The sequence below is a fragment of the Rutilus rutilus genome, assembly GCF_951802725.1.
Source record: "Rutilus rutilus genome assembly, chromosome: 3".
Lineage (NCBI taxonomy): Eukaryota > Metazoa > Chordata > Actinopteri > Cypriniformes > Leuciscidae > Rutilus > Rutilus rutilus.
Window position 1 is genome coordinate 11,645,551 of NC_140211.1, and position 21,401 is coordinate 11,666,951.

The following is a 21,401-nucleotide window of genomic DNA, read 5'->3' on the forward strand; positions in this document are numbered from 1 at the left end:
AGTGATTGGATATCTTGAAGGAAAACCTGGAACTACAGAGACATCTGGACATAATGGTAGAAGACTGACCACATTGTAAGGCAAAGATGGGAATCCAGGGATGCTGGAAGTTCTTGGGCAAGTTAAATGTAATGATATCATATTTTCCACAACGATCCGGTCATACAATGAGCAATCCATATCTTGAATACATTTAGCTGGTTTCTCTTTTTGAATGTACTCTTTCAGTATCTTCACAGACCCCTCCCAAGGCCACTTAGTGTCTTGAAAGTTAATAGATGGCATCCCAGGTACAAAAGCAGTTTTCGGACAGGCTGGAAGAAGATACATAATGCTGGGAACAGATGGAGAACTGTCGACATTAGCCTCTTCTCCTTCATGTGCTTTCTTGCAGACGGGGAGAACACTGAATTCCTGGTTCATTCTAGGTAGTCCATCTACAAACAAGTCTCCTTTTTGATTTTCAACTGTATTATCAGCCAATATAGATGGTGACCAAGGAGAATGTGATACTTTTGGGCAAGAGGGCAGCAAAGCGGCCATGCTTTTGGCGCTGAGGGACAGGGACATTAGAGCAGAGATCAGAGGGAGGATGTAAAATGGATTTATGAATAATAATAAGCGAATGGACCGCAACACATACAGTATATGCCTTTTATATTAATATAGCATAATAAGCATCAAATGTAACACAGTAACTATATGCTAGCAAATTTGACGGACGCATGCAGAACATACTTACCCTACATCAATTTGATCTGACTGGGACATTTCTGGATTTGAGAGCAGCTGTGGCACAGATTCTTCTTTCTCTTGTATTTCCGCTGATTGAAAGCTACTTCGAAACGGCTCTGTTTTGTCTTTACAAGGAATCATCTTGTCTTCTGTCTGCTCATGTGCAGCTGAGAGTAAAACGGCCTGCTCAGCAGAACTCTTTGAAATCTCTGACTGATTGATCTGGACCTTAGTTAATGGGGCGGTGAATGTAGGGGCTGCAGCAGGTTCTGGGACAGTTTTGAGGGCTTCAGTAGTGGATACTCTATCGGTTTCAGACAGCTCTGGTTTTGGCAGCTCAAAATGTGGGACATCAGTGACATTGGGTGACATACGGTCAGTAGGCAGCAGAGAGGTCATACTCTCTGGTCTAAGAAGAAAACACATCAGAACTGATGAGGTGTGCTGAGATGATACCAAGGAAAAGTTTAAATTATACTGCATGGCATCACCTTAAACCAATGTCAGTTGTATTTCTCTGAATGAATAGTGTTAATGAAACACCATGCTAAAATGCAATGTCATTTTAAACAACAATTGTTTCATGCCCCGCTTGGTATGAAGATAAAAATGCTCATTCATTATTTTTTCCTCCATTCATCACAGTGCAACTTGTGTTTTAACATGCAAACTAATACAAAAAGCAAATTAAGAGACTTTAACCCTGAATTTACACCAAAGAAACCCAATGGCCTCAAAATGTCAATAACCATTTCTATGAAATTCAAACCTGGTTTGTTGCTTTAGTCACCTTGTGGGTAGTTTTTTTTTTTTTTTAACTAAATTTATATCATTTTGGTTTTAATGCAGGGTTAAAGTCCTCACAAATGTAAGTGATCATAAAAAATTATGCAATACAGGAAAACCCATTCAGGATAATAAAAAAAAAAAATCAAATCAATAAATCAATAAAATAAAGAATTGAATGAAATGAAATGAAATAAAACAAAACAAAATAATAGAAAAAATAAAGAATGAAATAAAATACAATAAAATACAATAAAATACAATATTAATAAGAAAATAATAAGAAAATAAAATAAAAAATATAAAGTAAAATAAAGAATGAAATTAAATAAAAAATAAAAAAATATATATAAAGTAATATAAAGAATGAAATGAAATAAAAAAAGATATATATATATATATATACATATATAAAGTAAAATAAAGAATGAAATTAAATGAAATACAATAAAATAAAATAAGAATATAAAATATATAAAATAAAGAATAAAATTAAATAATAAAATAAATAATAATATTTATATAAAATAATAATATAAAATAAAAAATACATTAGGTTGTTATTTTTGCATCCCAAAAAATATATAAATAAATAAATAAATAAATAAAGTCACAATAAAGTCATCCATAGCAGTAAATGCAACACTAAAGTATTCCAGGTATTGATACCAAATTGTCAGTGCATTGCTGCTGTCAACAAACAACTTCACTCCATCAATGCACTTGCTATTGACATCAACCAATTTTCTGCATATTACTCACCCTCTTGCATGCCGTACAACCTCAAGTCCAAAAACAGGCCGTTGCTTGTCCATAGAGTTGTTTGGTCTTTGGCTGGCTATACTGATGACTCCGGCTCTGCGAGGGTGAGGTTCATGGTACTGAGGAACGTCTGAAGGTTTTGCGCTTGCATCCTCATCAGCTGCAGAGATATTCACAGAGATCACAAAATAATTACTAATATGTCAAGGGAGATTTAGTTTATTTATTTATTTAGAAATGTATAAGCAATAAGCAATAGAAATAAAAGCAGCTGTAGTGAATACTCACCAGTACACACAGTATTGGGATATTCCTCTTCTGGTAGTACACTTAACTGTCTGTGTGTCTCTGAAATATATAATATAATATATAATATAATATACAGTATAATCTGTTACGAAATATTAAGCGCAAAAGATGAGGCATCATTCAACAAGCATTCTACTGATGCATTATCTTTTCCATCTGCTAAAGTTACAGCACACAATATGGAATTGAGAGAAAGCTCAAGCCTTGTACAAGTTTGTTAAGGTACACATCTGCTTGCAAGATCAGCATTTAAAAAAAAAAAAAACAATCCAAATCATACAAATTACATGTACCTAATTTATCAATTTATCATGTGAACCATGCATCTGTTATGATATGTTCAAATATTTGGGGTCAGTGGGATTTCTTTAAAGACAATACTTTTATTCAGCAAGAATGCTGAATAAAGAAATGTATAATTTTACGAAACATTTCTATTTCAAATCAATTCTGTTATTTTGATATTTCTTTTCAGAATAGAGTGATTTCTGAATGAGGACGCTAAAGACTGGAGTAATGATGCTGAAAATTCAGCTTTGCCATAACAGCAATAAATTACTTTTTGCAATATATTAAAATAGAAAACAGTTTTTTTTTTAAATCATGCAATCTTTCACAATATTACTGTTTGCACTGTATTTTTTGATCAAATAAATGCAGCCCTGGAGAACATAAATACCAACCAACCCCAAACCTTTGAACAGCAGGGTGTTACTGAGTAGGGTTTTTTTCCATGTGTCCTCCAGGGGGCATAACATCATGTAATTTAAGACTAATTGCATACGAGTCATCTGATTGTTATTAATAACCCAGTTTCATTTCTCTTTTTGTACTATTGAAACTCCTGTATGTGTATGGGAAAATCAACACTAGAATACCAGTAACACTCAAAAACTATTGTTTAACTGAATGTTGCTAGTATCAAAAACATTGTAACAGTTAGTCAGAAATACTGACTGTTTTAGCAGTTTTATAGTTATGATGGATGTATGCAATCCACTGGGAAGAAAGGAATGTGTGGCCCTTCTGACCCTGTGCTGTTATGCAAGCAATGTTGGAGCGTAATATAAAACAGATCTCACTAGCTCAAGCCATGTTTCAATCTGTTGATCAATGTAAAACACACAATGACTATATGAACACACACATATAAAAGGTTCAGACCAACATATGTACCTGTGAGTGAGTCAGAGGAAGGGATTGAAATGGAGGCAATAACAGGGGCTACAGTGGATGTTTGGGTGTAAATGTGGGGGTCAGGGATCATGGAAGAGGGTGAAGGAAGAATGAAAGGAGAGGTTGGGGCATCTACAGGAGAAGGGGCTATTGGCCTGCGCACATTAGGTCTAAACACTGTGGGCACAACCTGATGTCTCCATTCGGACGTCTGGACCTCTGGGAGAGGCTCTGAGGTTGGCAATGACCAGATGAGAAAGGAAGATGATAGAAAAAGGAGAGAATGATTACAAAGGAAGAATGGAGAAGGAGGAGATGAGTGCAGAGAGGAAACCAATTAAAGGGTTTGGGTTCACCCAAAAACTGTCTTTTTACTTTTTTTTCAGGCTCACATGGAAGTAAAATAATGATAAATTAAAACAAAAGCTGCTGGTGAGGCTGACTAACAGCAGATGGAGATTATGCATCTGTACTCTACGGCTATTCCTACAGTTCCCAGATGTGCAACGATGAAAATCTACTGAATCTGTGGAAACAATTTAGTTAAAGGTGCTCTAAGCGACGTCACGCGTTTTTTAGGCCAAAACATTTGTCACATACAGCAAACATCTCCTCACTATCCGCTAGCTGCCTGTCCCCTGAACACACTGTAAAAAAAACGCGGTCTCTGTAGACAGCCCAGGCTCCACAAACGGCAGGAAAAACAAACTGGCCCAGCCTTGGCCACGAAACATAACAAACAGTGTTCCAGCCAATAACCGACAAGAATGATTTGGGGGTGGGGGTTGGGGGGTGCACATTAAGGGGGGTGTGGGGAGATGTCCTCGACAACGACAAACGTTAAAAATGTATATTCTTGAGAATTTTGATATGGCCAACACAAGACCAAAGAGACGACGTTCCGATGAACAAATAACAAAGAATAGGGAATAGGAGACGGAACGCGCGAAGTCCCGAATTTTACATCGGAAAAGCATTCAAAAGGTGGCGAGAACTCCGCCGGCAGAAGGGCTTCCAATCCGACATTCAGGTGGCTCGGTTTCTGCTGGACAGGTGGGTAAATCCAGTTTGTTTTTTCTAAATGGTTCATGACTGTTTCAGGAAGCACGGAAGGGAGGGGGGTGGTGGGATGGGATGAGGAGGAGGGAGGGTTGAGCTAGCCTCCGTTTTGTTTGACAATACTTTGAACGTCAACAAGAAGTGACATCACTCAACATCGCTTAGAGCACCTTTAAGCGTAATAAAATAAACTGAATATATATAAAGTATTATTTTGGAATAAAATTTTGGAATACCAAATTGATTGGTGATTGATTGATAATTTTTTTATGAAATTACTGGTGAAATACCCCCAATTGAAATATATTCAAACATCATGTTGAATAGCAGCCACCAAAATTGCAATTTTTAAAAATACAATGCATTAAATTAGGGTTATTATAGTTAACTAAAATTTGTGTTACTTGAAATAAAATAAATGTTAACTGAAATAAAATATAAACAACTTAAACTTATTTTGTTTCAGCTATGTGCCAAATAAAATTCTCATTTTAATTTAGTTTAACAATATAATAAAATAACTAAAACTGAAATAAAAATACAAACCACATTTACATTAAAAATAATCATAATTAAAATGACAAACAAATAAATTACTAATACTTTGACATTAAAATGAAAACAGAAAATACAAAATTGAAAACTAACAAACTATAATGAAAATAAAATAGTAACTCAATGATAATAAAATATCACTGATTGTTAATGCAATGCATTATTGTTGTTGTTGTTTTTTTAATGCGATTCAAAATACTTTTTTTGTTTTAAAGGCATTTGTCATCATTTTACTGCCATAGGCTCATTTCATTCCCTTCTTTTCCAAAGGCAACAGCTTTGGAATATTATAAGGATGAGTATTTGATGACAATTGTCATTTGGTTGACTCAGACAGTGAGGATTAGAGCTTTCACAATATTCATGCTTCATTGAAAGGGCATCCGAAACCCTTTCACAATGCAGATGAATGTTTTCATCTTAAACTCAACAGATGAAAACTCATTTCATTAGTTTAACACATGCAAACGAGTTTAGAACAGTCGTCCTAGAGTCTTTGTTTGTTCTCTACCTGAGTCAGAGACAACAGACGCTGTGACCACAGGACCAACATCAGGAGAGGAGCATAGAGGAGCACCAGAAACAGCGAGATGAGGAGAAACACAGGGATAAGGGGTGGACCGAGAACTAGATGAGGCAGCAGGAGCAATAGAGAGAGAAAACAATGATGCTGAAGGAGGAGCGAGGATGGCGGCGGACATGGTTTGAGAGCCAGAAGTAGAGACAGACTCTGCACTGAGCATCTCAGAGGAAGGAGCTACACTGGGAGACGTTACACCAGGATTGGGAGTAATAGCAGAAACGTCCATTGGTTGAGGAAGCACATGGGATGAAGACAATGCAGGAAGTGAGGACTTAATTGAGTTTGGATGACGCTGCGGGTTAATATGTTCTGCAGAGGTGAAGGGAGCAGGACACAGAGAAGGGTGCAGCTTGGGAGACCTCCACTCTTTTTGCCAAGATGCTGGTGTTGATCATGGCAAATAACAGAGGTTGATGAATGGCAGAGTGCATGTATAAACAGACAGGGATACAAGGGGCAAAAGAGGGAGAAGAAAGAAAATAAATGAATTCCAAATAAATGCTGTTCTGTTGAACTTTCTATTAATGAAACAATGCTGAAAAAAAATGCATCACAGTTTCCACCAAAATATTACGCATTCATAATATTTTCAACATTGATAATAATAATAATAATAATAATAATAGGAAATGTACCTTGAGAAAAAATTGCATATTAAAATGATTTCTGAAGGATCATGTGACACTGAAGACTGGAGAAATAAAGCTGAAAATTCAGCTGTGTTATCACAGGAATAAATGGAATTGTAAAATTAAAACGAAAATAGAATAAAAATAGATTATTTTTTTCTATTTCACAATATTACCGTTTTTACAGCTTTTTTTTTTTTAATCAAATAAATCAGGCATGGTGAACAAGAGAGACAAAAACATAAATCTTACCAAAAATGGTGGTCTTACCAATTGAAGCAGACATTAAACAGACTAAAACAGACAGACTAAAAGCCATGAATCTCTTATTTTGAATTCATGAGGTCCTAACAGCGAATATGCATCTTTTTAGAATTTTTTTTTTTTTTAGAATGCTAGGTACCAAATATGAAAAGTGTGGGTTCAAAACGAACTTTAAAATCAAATTCCATTTCATTTAAAAATGGTGTTAAATCTGAACATCTGCCCATGTACCTGTCTCAGTGGAAGAGGGCATGCTCGAGGGCTTTGTGAGGGCGGAGCCTGGCTCAGCCAATGAGGCGCGGTAGATTTTTGAGGCCCGTGGTGCAGATTGAGCCATTGAATCATGAGGGGAGGAGCCAAAATCAAAGGAGGAGGGTTCAAAAACAGAAGGGGAGGAGCGAGAAGAGGGGAAGCTTTGAGGTCTCGAGGTCTTGCTACGAGCAGCAGATAAAGTGGCTAAATCAGGGGAGAAAAATACGAGACAGAAAGGAGAAGATTGAAGAAAACAAGATCGAATGGAAGTGCAAATAAGCAAAAATACGTTACACAGCTAAAGGCACAGTCTGTAAGTTTCGCCACTAGAGGTCGATCATTCAAAACAATAAGAAAAAAAGGCGTTGCTTGATGACGCCATGAATGAGTGTGGAATTTACAGCCGATGGAAAGCTATCCGACGAGACTCAGGCAGAAGTCATGTTCATGGATGAGCTAGTGTATTAAAGTTTTATTAACGTTACTGTGGTATGAAGCAGGGCGGGGACAAGAGCCTCGGACATTTTACAATTCTGTTTTTATTATGCTCATATACCGCAATCGACTGCTGCCGCTCCTTTCGTTTTGTTGTTTATGTTTATTTTACAATTAAAGTTACATTTAATGTCAGCCTCCTTCTTCCCTGAATTTTAACTTTGTTACAGTTACGTTTGATCACTTAAATCAACATTATTTGATCTCGTTCTCATGAAACAGCCGGAAATGCTGAATTACTACTCATATTTAAAATATATTGTATGGTGGAGAAAATGCTGTATTACGGTTACTACAAATAAAGCTCTTTCTGATTACGCTATGTTAGCTACTTGACAGAATAGAGTTGTCTCTGAAGTACAAACATGTTATTCGCGGTAAATCAAGGAAAACGAGATTCAAACAATAAAACTAACCATGTTGAGCTATATAACAATGGTTCGTTTTCTGTCAATAAAGGAATCCAAACAGTTGCTCACTTGTCTAATAAAACACATAATATATTAAAGCGTCTTTGGTGCTTCCATGGTTTCTACGGAAGTAAAAATGGAAATCAAGGTTAACGCGGATAAGACGTCACTGACGGGCGACCCATTGACACGGGTTAAAATAGCTGATTTCTCTGGATTTAAAATTTTTTGAAAACACTTCGGATATTGTAAGTACACAAGTCAACAAAATATATAACAATTTTCTAGTGGTTTTTGGATATTTGAATCCAAAAATCTTACATATTGTACCTTTAATTCCAGCTACAAAACAATTATTTACAAGCTACAGCCACTATCTTTTCGGGCAACACTCATTACCTGTCTGGGTTACATCAGGAAGAGGGGTCTGCTGAGGGGATGAGGAGGATTGAGCAGAAGAAGAAGAGGAATGAGAGATGGGTATGCTAATCCCAGGAAGAAAAGAGAGGGGCTGCGGGAGAGGGACTGAACCGCCCTCAGCAGAGCGACTGCTCTCCAGTAACTCGGAGTTAGCAAGACCTCCAGACGGCCTTTGAGGGACAGTTACAGCAACTTATAGGAAGAAGGAAAAACGACAGTATGAGGAGAGGTAGAGGGGAGAAGAAAGTAAAGCTACAGCTTTTGTAAATCTGTTGATGTGTGTGTTTTAATGAAGCCAAAAAACACGCATCATATTAAAGTAAATGAGGTTCATTAGATCAAGCTGTGACAGAGCAAGAATGGTCAAAGTCAGGAGCTGAATATACAGCTAGTTTGATGAACAAATTCACAGAGGGCTTCATCAGTTGCTATGGGGATCAGGCTGTTGCTTCATTGAACAGCAGCCGTAAAATTCATTTGTTGTTTTTATGGGTCAAGTCAATTAAGACTCCTTTTAATGAACCTAGATGTAAAAAAAACGAATTGTATAAATGTTCAAAACATGATACCTCTCCAGAATAAGGAACCATTTCAGAAACAATCATTTCTAACAAATTTCTTGTTTAAGTCTCTTACGTTATTTAAAAATAACGGTCTTGAGAATTTTATGCAGTTATTCATGCAGGAATTTATGTAGATATTCAGCATAAATTCAGTTAAAAATAAGAAATAATCTAAATGTAAGATATAAAGTCAAACTGTAAGATATAAATTTGTGACTGCAAGATATAGAGACTTTATGAGAAACACTTGGTTCCAAAGTTTGGGGTTAATAGATCCACTTCTAGACAAAATAACCTTGAATTTGGTTACATGTCAAAAATAACTTGCGCTATGTACGATATTCCATCATGTAAGCAAAGTAAACAGTGATTACAAGGTGTTTGGTTTCATTTCTTCCCTCATTTCATTTCTTTGTTATCTAATTGATGACTAGTCTATTCTTGGGCTCTATTAAATTTTCACTGACAGCTCAGATTTTGCCTTGTATTGGCCTAGACGTCTGGGCTGTGTTTGGACGGCTATTAGACGTCTTTTAAACGCAAAATTGCTTGCTGGGTATTTGTGATGGTCTGCTGCATTGCCCCGGGTGGATGAGTGTTTGTACCTGAGCCAGTCGGCGGATGGAAGATTTTGGGCAGGGCAGGTGGATGAGCGCGTATGAATGCAGGTATGGTGAAGGCGTACGGGGAGGCGCGTGTCTGCGGGACACTGCCGGCAACACGGAGGGGTTGGACACGAGAAGTGGAGATGATCGGGACAGAAGGGTCAAGAGCGGTGCATGACAGGGGGTACTGGAGAGGAACGTTAGGTGTAATGAAGGAACAGCTCATCCGATCCGGTTCAGAATGAGCTGAGAGAAATGATGATGATGATGATCATGGAGAGGAACAGACAAAAACAGAGGAAGTAAGAGTGGATGTGTAGTTAGCTGACCAAAAAAAATTATTCCATAAAGACAAAGGAACTTAAATGAGCAAGGAATAATTCAGAAGAGAAGAAAATGAGTGACACCAGGAAGAGATGCAGATCTCAGATAAACTCTCACATTCACAAAGTTATGATCTCTGGTATGCTGAGGTCATGGGAATGTGTTATGCAATTTCACCCACTTTCTGACTCTGACAGATACAAAACAAGCCCAAGAATCCAGTCTATCCAAATGCTGGATAGCAACACGAGTTAGAAAATGCATTTCTCTGTCTGTATCTGATAAAACACAAAGATGACGTGAAACAAGAATCTATTCAGTTTGAAATGGTTGGTGTGATATTCGTGATCTTTGGTTTTGGGTTTCAGAAGTAGTAACAATATTGTTTAATTTACACAACTAAACTAATATAAACTAAAGTGCACTTAAATGTAAAAATAACCCCAACTTTGGCTTTGTATTACTTAAAGGTGAAATGGTTCTTGTACAAGCATACAAAAAAAACATGATTTATCTATAAGATAGATAGATGGAGAGATAGATAGATAGATAGATAGATAGATAGATAGATAGATAGATAGATAGATAGATAGATAGATAGATAGATAGATAGATAGATAGATAGATATCCCATAATACTTCAATTGAATCATACCAAAACTAAAATGTTAATTCTAGTGTAAAGGAAATGAAAAATGACATTGACGAGTGGAAAAAGCAGCCAGAGCAGTTAGTAAGCTACCTGTGTCAGAGGGACCCGTGTCTACAGCAGGTCTCCAGGCCTTGTCATGTATTCTCCTAGCAGGAGGAAGAGGAGCTGAGCACAGACCAAAAGAACAGAGCGACAGAAGGAAAAAGAAAGAGACCATTTGAGAAAAGACCAACAAAAAGTCTACAATGTGAATGAGACTAAATCTTTAGAGATTCTATGTTTGTCATGGCCAGAGCTACTTCTACTATCTGAAATAGAGCATTAAACTAGAGCAAACATTAAATCAACTCAACACGACCAAAAACAGCAGGTCTAAAACCAGCAGACAACCACCAGGCTATCTACCCCCTGGCCTATTCCCCTAAAAAAAAAGGAAACAAAGCATAAAAACTTGCAAATAACCCTTTTTAGAACAGGAAATGCCTGTTTCTAAACTTGTTTCCAAACTTCTGGTTTTAGCTTAAAGTTGCATTAGTATGTGCACATAAGACTGGGAGTTTATGTCAGTATTACCTATTACTGCAGTGGCCATTTTCACTGCTGCACTCAGTCTTTTGTCCTCCTCTTCATCACTGTCATTGAAGTCCTCCAGGTTTCCAATGTCAGACTGCTTCAAACTCATCAGACTCGCCAAACTTTGCATGTCTTCATCACTGAACACACAATACAGAATACAGCACTCAACCTTTTTGACTCCAAAGCCCCCCATTGTCCACAACAATATTCAAGTATTCTTGAAATCACACCTTTATACTTGGGCTTTCTCATATATCGTTTTTTTAAGACTGAGGTGGGAACCCTAGTTGTTAAGAGTGTGAATAAAATAAGAAATATCTTGATTTTTAGTAATTTTATCTTATTTTAATGTGTGTTTTGTTTGGTTTTAAAGTCATCTTGAGGCCCCCTTGTAACTTTGCTGAGGCCCCCTGATGGATAACCACTGACTTAAAGTCACCATGAAATCATAATTGACAATCTCTTTTATTGCAGTATTCATTATAAATGATTTATCCACACAGATAATAATTTGTTTACTCATGTACCCTCGTAAACTTTAATTAAAGTGGTCATGACATGAGAAATCAAATTTGCCTTGATATTTTGATATATTGATATATATTTCAATTTGTCAACAACAGGACAAATAGAAGAGTGAAAGAACGTTAGCTTTGACGCGACCCATGAAACAGCTTATGAAGGATCCCAGCAAATGAAGCAAGGGGATGGTTTATTTTAATTGCGTCCCGGATCGCGTCTGAGGATTATATGTTTGTTCGGAGCATTTTGTTTTCTCAACAAGGCACAGTGTAATTGAGAGTTCGCAAATAAACTTTTGTTGAAAGACAGCAGTCAGCAGTATAGGATCTGACAGCAGCTCCATCACAAACTGTAAGTAAATGGTTTCATAATGCTTTGTCTGTAAATTATGATTTTATATGGATAATGTTTTACTTTACAAACTCATGTGCAATAGAGAGCAGGCATTGCTATTGTTTACTATGGAGTGACGTTAGCCTAGGGCTGCACGATTAATCGAAATTAAACCGCATGCGATTTGGCAAAGGCAGCAATTTTTTTTTATGTGCAGCTTGTCAGTGAAGCACGGCTCTGTGAACTGCTCCATCTGAAAGCCAGAGGGCGCTCTCACGCAGAAACTCCAGATATGCGCCTCAGAAGTACGATAACACACTCGTTCCAGGAAATCCCAATGGGCATACTATCCCTTAATTCACTTTGATTGATTAAAACATGACTAATAAACACACGACTTCGACAATATATGGTTTATCTGAGCTCTTCAAGCCTTCTCGGGTATTTTCATGATAATTAAGTATATTTATACTTAAATGCTAATTGACATAGCCTTTATCACTGTATAGAATACTATGAAATAATATGCTGAGTGCCTTATTCTGTGTAAGAAGCCACATCATCTCACAGAAGGATGTTTTCAAACACTTTGAAGCAAATTATGAACGTTATGAAGCGCGTTTGGAGTAAAAACATGTGAAAAGAACTGTTTTTCAGCATAGATATATTTGTTTTTTTTTGTACAAAAAACTTTATTAACATTATAAGTGAACCTTGAGGAACAAAATAATTAAAAAAAATCCATGTCATGACCGCTTTAAATAACTTCCCCTCCCTCTTGTAGCAACATCTCTTCTCTTCTCTAATGACCTGTTTACTGGAGTGAGGGCGGGGCAACCTGTCGACCAATAGCAAACCACAACCCTCTTATCAATTCAAGATGGACAAAATCATTTCCCGTCCAACATTTTTTCTTGTTCGAGAAGCTAGCTTTCTAAAACAGACTATAGATCAGTAAAGTAAATAAATTTGTATTTGACACTGATGTTTCTGCATCATTACACAGACCTAGGATCAAAAACACTCCTTCCTAGTGGAACAATGAAAACATCTGAACTCACGTAGCTTTGCCCTCCTTCAGGAAGATACAGGACAGGGTGAGTTTAAGCTTGGCATCCAGCACTTTCACAGACAGAGGCTTTAATGTAAGCACCAGGTCAAACTGAGCCGGGGTGGCACTCGCATACTTCTTCATGTTCACATCCACTGATGCTAAAACTTTTCTGTGGCCCTTCGTTTCCTGTGGATGTTGGGATGAGATGGGGTTAGACTGCTTAAAAAGAGAACAGTGTACTGCCAAATCAAGGCCGTCTCTTGATAGGACAAAATATTGCAAAAACGCAAAACACATAAATGTGACAACCCTAAGCTTGTTAAACAGCACAAAAAAGTCAAAACAGAAATGCTAAAATTGCTAACAGTACCTTTAATAAACAGGGTGAGATTACAAATTAGACACACTCACATTCTCTACGATAAATGTCCAGTCTTTGTCCTCAAATTCATCTGCATTTGGATCCTAAAGGGAAAGTGTTTTCAAATTTCAATAATGGACAACAGACATGAATCTGAATAATATTTATATAACAATGACAAAATACAGGTTTACAACTTAACCTAAGTTTATTATTTGTATATTTAAGAATTGTCACAAATAACCTTTATTTTACAGAGCCCTGGCCTAAAGGACATTTCGCTGATGTCCCAAAAAATATGACATGGGAGGGGGAAAGAAATTCAATGCATTTGCATTTTCTCGCAAAAGCAAGGGTGTAGATGTGGTTTGAACATTGGGGGGGTTGAAGTTTGGGTATGCCTCCTTTTCATGTGATCATGGTATAAATATTGGGGGGGTTATCTCCCCCCCAACCCCCCCCACAAATTACGCTCCTGCGCAAAAGGTTTGCATTCCCCCAGGAAACATTGTGTTCGCGCGCAAAAAACTTTTGCGTTCCCCCTGAGGAAACTTTGCGATTTCTCAGGGCAATGCAAACATTTAGCGAGCGAATGCAAAATTTCTCGGGGGAACGCAAAGCATTTGCGAGAGAATGCAAAAGCGTTGGCATATAAGTTTTCCTCCCATCTCATATTTCTTTCCATCACCATGTCCCTTTAGGGACTCCGTACCATTTCCTGTCATATACATTACCATTCAAAAGTTCAGGGTTGGTAAGATTTTTTTATGTTTTTGAAAGAACTCTTTCTACAGGCTACTCTTTCAAGGCTACAATTATTTTATATTTGAAAAATACAATAAAAGCAATAATATTATGTAAAATTAGTACAATTTTATTTAAAATAACCTATTATATATAATATAATTAGATTATAATTTTATAATTTTAACTAATAATTTTAAAATGCCATTTATTTCTGTGACGGCATCATTACGCCAGTCTTCAGTGTCACATGATCCTTCAAAAATCATTCTAATAGGCTGATTTGATGCTCAAGAAACTATTATATACTATTATTATTGTATTATTATTGACTGTTGAAAACAGTCGTGCTGCTTATTTTTTGTATAAACTGTGAGACTTATTTCAGGATTCTCTGATTCAAAAGAACAGCATTTATTTGAAATAGGCTTTTTTGAAGCAATGTAAAAGCCTTTACTGTCAGTTTTAATTTAATATGTCCCTGCTGAATAAAAGTACTGATTTCTTTAAAAAAGAAAAATCTTACTGGCCCCAAACTTTTGATTGGTGGTGTAAATGGAATTATTTTACATAAATAAATAAATAAATAATGCTTTCTGTACCTTAAAGAGAGTGACTGTGATGTCCACGCTCTCAGGAACCTGCCAAACCACAGTCCCCCTGTATGGGTTCTTGATCCCCGGTTGCCAGCCATGAAGCTGATGATCACAATGAGAATACTGCTATTAACACAGCTGGTGATACCCAAACATATGTTTACACAATGAAAAAATAAAGTCTTACATGCAAACTGCATGAACAATGATTATGCATGTTCTTTCATGAACAAAATCATGATGTATGAAAGGATTAGAATTCAATGCAATCATTCCACTGTATTTGTGAAACGAGCAGAACTATTTGTGTTGAAAGTATAATGACATCCCATTGCAACCAATTGTTTTGTGTGTGCAAGGAGGGAGTATTTCCTTCTACTGTGCAAACACTTATCAATATTTTCAATGCGGTTACTAATGATACAAATACTGAGAGTTATGTTCCTCTTCTTTAAATTTCAAAAAGATTCAATTAAAAAGAACACATCCTGACTTTAAAAGCAAAATTCAATTTAAACATAACCTCAAACATGATTGAATAACTATTATGTGCTGTTCTGCACTTATAGTAGTGCTCTATCTTTACTATTCAAAAGCTACTAAAACATTAGCTATTTGTTACGAACTGCTCCAAGACACGAAGGTTAGATCCAAATGCAGCTTTATTGGCTGGCTAGGGTCATACACAGGCAGGCAGTCAAAACAAAGAAACAAACAAAACAAACAAACAGACAGGCAGGCAGGCAGGGAGGGACCAGAGGCAAGATAGTAATCCAGGGAACAGGGCAAGATATCAAAAACCAAGAAACAAGAAAACCAGGGAAACGCTCAGAAATGCAGTGAAACACTTAACAAGACTTTGCGGTGAGTGAATGAATGAACAAGGTATATATATGTAACCCCTCCACCCAGGTCCTACTCGCCCTGCTCTGTGCAGGCCTCGAACCCGGGTCTCCGGCGTGAGAGTCAGGCACTCTAACAAGGAGGCTAAAGACTGCAGCCTCTAGCATCTGTCGCTAGAGTGCCTATTGAGATCAGAGGAGTGAGGTTTACTCGCACAGCAACTACTAGCTGGCCTCCGTTACATTCACCCCCCTAAACCTCACTCCCATCCGGGTCACGGCACCAATGTAACCCCTCTCACCGGGTCCTTCACACCCTGCTCCGTGCGGGTCTCGAACCCGGGTCTCCGGCATGAGAGTTAGGTGCTCTAACAAGGAGGCTAAAGACTGCAGCCTCTAGCATCTGTCGCTAGAGTGCCTATTGAGATCAGAGGAGTGAGGTTTACTCGCACAGCAACTACTAGCTGGCCTCCGTTACATTCACCCCCCTAAACCTCACTCCTATCCGGGTCACGGCACCAATGTAACCCCTCTCACCGGGTCCTTCACACCCCGCTCCGTGCGGGTCTCGAACCCGGGTCTCCGGCATGAGAGTTAGGTGCTCTAACAAGGAGGCTAAAGACTGCAGCCTCTAGCATCTGTCGCTAGAGTGCCTATTGAGATCAGAGGAGTGAGGTTTACTCGCACAGCAACTACTAGCTGGCCTCCGTTACATATAGACTGAGACTAACAGGATGATAAGACAAGGTGAATGCAATCAGTGAATGAGGTACAGGTGAATGTGATAAGTGATAATGAGTCCAGGCAGTGAGTTCTGGGAAATGTAGTTTGAGAGTGATAATAGTCTTATGTGGAGTGCCCTCTAGTGGCTCTCAAGGGCAACTCCAGCTGGTGATCGTTACACTATTTAAATTGGTTTGTTAGCACTACCTCTGATAAATATATTACACTTGTTTCAGTCTTATTTGCATCACTTTGGATAAACGTCTTGTAGATGAATAATCGTCAAATAACCCCAGTCATATCTTTATATAGTAGGCCTACTTGAAAGTTACAGTAAAAACCCACATCCTCTTACCTTGGTGCAGATGCGTCTGTTTCGCCTGGTCCAAACCACTCGCAGTTTATCTGGCTGCCTGTGAATAACAAATAACAAACAATATAACACAAGTACAGTGCAGCAACCCAACTGAAAGTACATGTAACATACTATAATTTAGCTTGATCAGTGAGCATGTAACATTGCTTGAAGCTATATTGCACTTGACGCATAAAACTGTGAAAATATAATTAGGATTTTCAGTCATACACTTAAGGGTATTGCTTTATGGAGGTTAAGCATGTAGAAGGGGACTACCATCATGTGCACTCAGTTTGGTTATTAGGTTACTCATCTGACCCACATACAGGAAAGCATTATCCAGCTTCATTGCATGGAATGCTGCAGCTTCTTCAAGAGCAAGTGAAACACACTTATTCCTGTTCTAACAGGCTAACATTGTGTGCAATGTGAGTGAGTAATCACAGATGAATATTTTAAAAAGTAACTGAAAGACCAATCATGGGATGACAGGCCAACAAGACAGGCCAACATCCACCACATGACTCATTTTAAAGGGTTAGTTCACCCATAAATGAAATTCCTGTCATTAATTACTCACCCTCATGTCGTTACAAACCCGTAAGACTTTTGTTCATCTTCGGAACACAAATGAAGATCTTAGAGATTTCGGTCTCTCCACAACCACTACCACTTTGACGCTTCAAAAAGTTAATAAAGAGATCATTAAACTAATCCATACAAATTTAGCAGTTTATAACCAATGAGGTTCATTCTCATGTTATGCAGCACGTTTGAGCTTCAGCAAGAACCAATGAGGTTCATTCTCGTGTTACGCATCACGTTTGAGATTCAGCAAGAACCAATGAGGTTCATTCTCATGTTATGCAGCACGTTTGAGCTTCAGCAAGAACCAATGAGGTTCATTCTCATGTTATGCAGCACGTTTGAGCTTCAGCAAGAACCAATGAGGTTCATTCTCGTGTTACGCATCACGTTTGAGATTCAGCAAGAACCAATGAGGTTCATTCTCATGTTATGCAGCACGTTTGAGATTCAGCAAGAACCAATGAGGTTCATTCTCATGTTATGCAGCACGTTTGAGCTTCAGCAAGAACCAATGAGGTTCATTCTTGTGTTACGCAGCACGTTTGAGATTCAGCAAGAACCAATGAGGTTCATTCTCATGTTATGCAGCACGTTTGAGCTTCAGCAAGAACCAATGAGGTTCATTCTCATGTTATGCAGCACGTTTGAGATTCAGCAAGAACCAATGAGGTTCATTCTCATGTTATGCAGCACGTTTGAGCTTCAGCAAGAACCAATGAGGTTCATTCTTGTGTTACGCAGCACGTTTGAGATTCAGCAAGAACCAATGAGGTTCATTCTCGTGTTACGCAGCACGTTTGAGCTTCAGCAAGAACCAATGAGGTTCATTCTCTTGTTACGCAGCACGTTTGAGCTTCAGCAAGAACCAATGAGGTTCATTCTCGTGTTACGCAGCACGTTTGAGCTTCAGAAAGAACCAATGAGGTTCATTCTCGTGTTACGCATCACGTTTGAGATTCAGCAAGAACCAATGAGGTTCATTCTCGTCTGATGTCCATTGTCTGTATATGTCAGGAATTATAGCATTAAATAGGCACTATTTGAGGGGAGAGCCATTTGTAGTGGTGTCCGAACCCATAGTGGACATAATTGAGTGCACTGACTCATTCAATCCCACAATGCACCGCAATAACAAGTGTACAACTGATGTAAGCTCAGGCCTAAAAAAAAAATTTGTTTGGTTCCGGTTTCCGACCGACCCTGTCAATTTATGTGCGACCCAAATTTATTTTATGAGACTGGGGAAGAACGGTCTGTACACTCCGTTTTTCAAGTTCAAATCCTCCATGTTAATCTACTATGAGATCGCCTGTCAAACTCCCGCGAAGGCTTTTTGTGTGTGTGTGTGCGTTTTGCGTGTCTATGGCAACAACAGACTTTAAACGGGAATACAGAATCACTGTCGTAAAAGTTTGATTCGCCCGCGTAAATTAGTAATATCAAATACAGTAGCGTAACTTTAGCCTAGTCCATATCAACATATTATTCTTTCTTTTGCAATGATGGACATGTGTAACGTGATAATTATTTGCCCATGCAACACTAGCATGTCAACCAAAATTGTAAAATTGGGTTTAAAAACATTTGAAACAGTGCTTCAAGAAGTCAAAAAATAACACTGGAGGAAAAAAAAAAAAAAAAAAAAATATAAAAAAATCCCTACCGACCCATGACCTCAACTGACAACCAACCGGAACCAAACTTTTTTTTTTTTTAGGCCTCATTGGCTAGATAATGCCCATAATATACACTCCTTCATGTGGACAATATTAGTGGAGTAATATAGGGAATAGTGAACGAGGGTATCGGGGCGATTTCGAACACGGCCAATGTTTGTATGCGAATTTAAGCCTGAATTCAATCTGTTCATCATATAAAGCGATCGAGTCTCTTCAGAAAATTTGGACAAAAGCCCAATTCATGGATTAGATTTACGATCTCTTTATGAACTTTTTGAAGTGTCAAAATGATAGTTGCGTAGCTGTCAATGGAGGGACAGAAATCAGTCAGATTTCATTTAAAAGGTCTTTATTTGTGTTTCGAAGATGAACAAAAGGGTTTGGAATGACATGAGGGTGAATCATTTATGACAATTTGTTTCCTTTTTGGGTGAACTACCCCTTCAAAATATGTCCATTCCAAAATTCCAAAGCAACACAGCATATAACTAAACAAATACATTAGAAGGGTCATATCTTGAGGATAAAAGAGTTCATTGTACTAAGAAAACACTGTAATTTTCTTCTCAAAACTTTCTCCCTAGTTCAACTAGACCATTTATTGAAACAATGCTTCATTCAATTCTTCCACAACTTTGACATCAGACAGATGAATACTTGGCCGCCCACATTTAAACGCCAACAATACCTATTCTGTATGATTAAAATCAGAGATTAACAATATCTTTTTTTTCTGATTCCTGATTTGCATAAATTGATGCAAAAAAAAAAAAAAAAAAACTTTCAACTAACATTATAAATGGACATCAGGCAAAAATAAAATAGTAATAACAATAAATATATTGATTTATATTAACAATTAAAATATTACCTTTTCAAAAGAGAAGTGCAAGTTAATTGTAAGCTACAGTGACTGAGGTGTGAGGTGGGTTTCCTTTAAGCGTGATTGTGGGAAGTATAACCTGAGACTTGCTCTACTTTACTCTCTCACTCTCTCTCTCTCTCTCTCTCTCTCTCTCTCTCTCTCTCTCTCTCTCTCTCTCTCTCTCTCTCTCTCTCTCTCTCTCTCTCTCTCTCTCTCTCTCTCTCTCTCTCTCTCTCTCTCTGAATGGAGGGTGTGGTCTCTCTTTACACTAACATTTTTAGATTAGCTGTTTAACTTCTACACCATTTCCTCATGGAAGTGCTTTTGGTTCCAGTGTCTCATTTTTTTACCACTTTTTCTGAACTTTCTATTTCTTAAAAGCAATGCTTGAGTACTAGGTTTGAACATATGACAAAAGTGAAACAATGTTGATTTTGTTTGCATTATTAACACAAAAGTACAAACTATGACCAACCATACACTATTTACATGCAAATGACTATGCAGTTATGCAAATCTCATATCAGTCAGGCTGTTCCTATAATCTTGGGACATCAGCTATGTGATTTGCCTAAAATAACCATTTCCAGGCATCCCATGCAACCAACCTGTTACATCTATCACTCAATAGCACACCTGGAAAAGTGCTGATCAGACAAATAAATGGGACATAACGTGCTTTTATAAAATAATTTCCTCATACTGATGAAAACCAAACGATGGACAGTAGACTATGTCTACGCATGTTAACGTTGTTTTTGAAGTCATAATAAAGGAAAGGAAAGGTGGAGGGAGATAATCATGGGCCTCTGGGTCTCGTATTGCAGGTCAGTGTCAGCAACAGCTGTGTGAATGGATGCAAGAGGCCAAGCGACGTGGTGACAGTCATGGGGTTAACAGAAATAGACAGGGAAATGGCACACGGATTGATATAAAGCTGCTGAAGCGATGTGTGCTACCTTTATAAAACTGCATAAGAAGGGAATCAAGTTTAATGCCCACTTTTTACACTTCAGGTGTTCAATGGTTCAATGTTTAAACTTAAGTGCATAACTGTTAGACATATTCTTTTGATTCTTTTAATGTTCATTAAGATCAACTTACAGAGGCTGTTTCAGTTGTAGACAGTCTTGTAACACTGACCACATTTAACATTCATAGCCGAGTCATTTAACTGATAGAATCGAACAGCTGTTCTGAGGTCAGTCGTGGAGTCACTAAGTCATGTGACTACACAAGACACACTGTCAATGGCCACAGAAGTCAGATGACATCAGCACAGCAGCTAGTCAAATCTATCCAATCTCCTACATTGATGAATAGGGGGAGACCAGGAAGTGTTGTAAGTAACACAGGGTCAGTGTAACACTCAGTTTGACAAGTCAGAAAAGAGCTATGGTGATGCCATCAATATTAGACGCTCACATCATATTTTTGAGCTCGCATGAGAAGTAGCATGTTACTGTGAGCAACATTGTACATTTTATGAACAAAAAAAACCCTGATTTTTCAAATTTTATGAAGATTATTTTTTGCTTAGCAATCATTGCATTGTAGATACAGTTATTTGACTTGCATCTA

At 37.7% G+C, this 21,401-nt stretch overlaps 1 protein-coding gene across 1 annotated transcript in view; it reads right to left on the reverse strand.

The window, feature by feature from the left end:
• Positions 1-21,401, reverse strand: part of ehbp1l1a (EH domain binding protein 1-like 1a) — a 42,096-nt gene that overhangs the window by 15,922 nt on the left and 4,773 nt on the right. The window contains exons 5-13 of the mRNA XM_084404883.1: positions 16,686-16,743; positions 14,772-14,867; positions 13,476-13,529; positions 13,072-13,250; positions 11,153-11,292; positions 10,670-10,744; positions 2,572-2,631; positions 2,284-2,443; positions 743-1,144 (exon numbers count right to left, since the gene is read on the reverse strand). Coding sequence (XP_084261009.1) covers positions 743-1,144; positions 2,284-2,443; positions 2,572-2,631; positions 10,670-10,744; positions 11,153-11,292; positions 13,072-13,250; positions 13,476-13,529; positions 14,772-14,867; positions 16,686-16,743 — 1,224 coding nt within the window. The remainder of the gene's footprint in view (positions 1-742; positions 1,145-2,283; positions 2,444-2,571; positions 2,632-10,669; positions 10,745-11,152; positions 11,293-13,071; positions 13,251-13,475; positions 13,530-14,771; positions 14,868-16,685; positions 16,744-21,401) is intronic.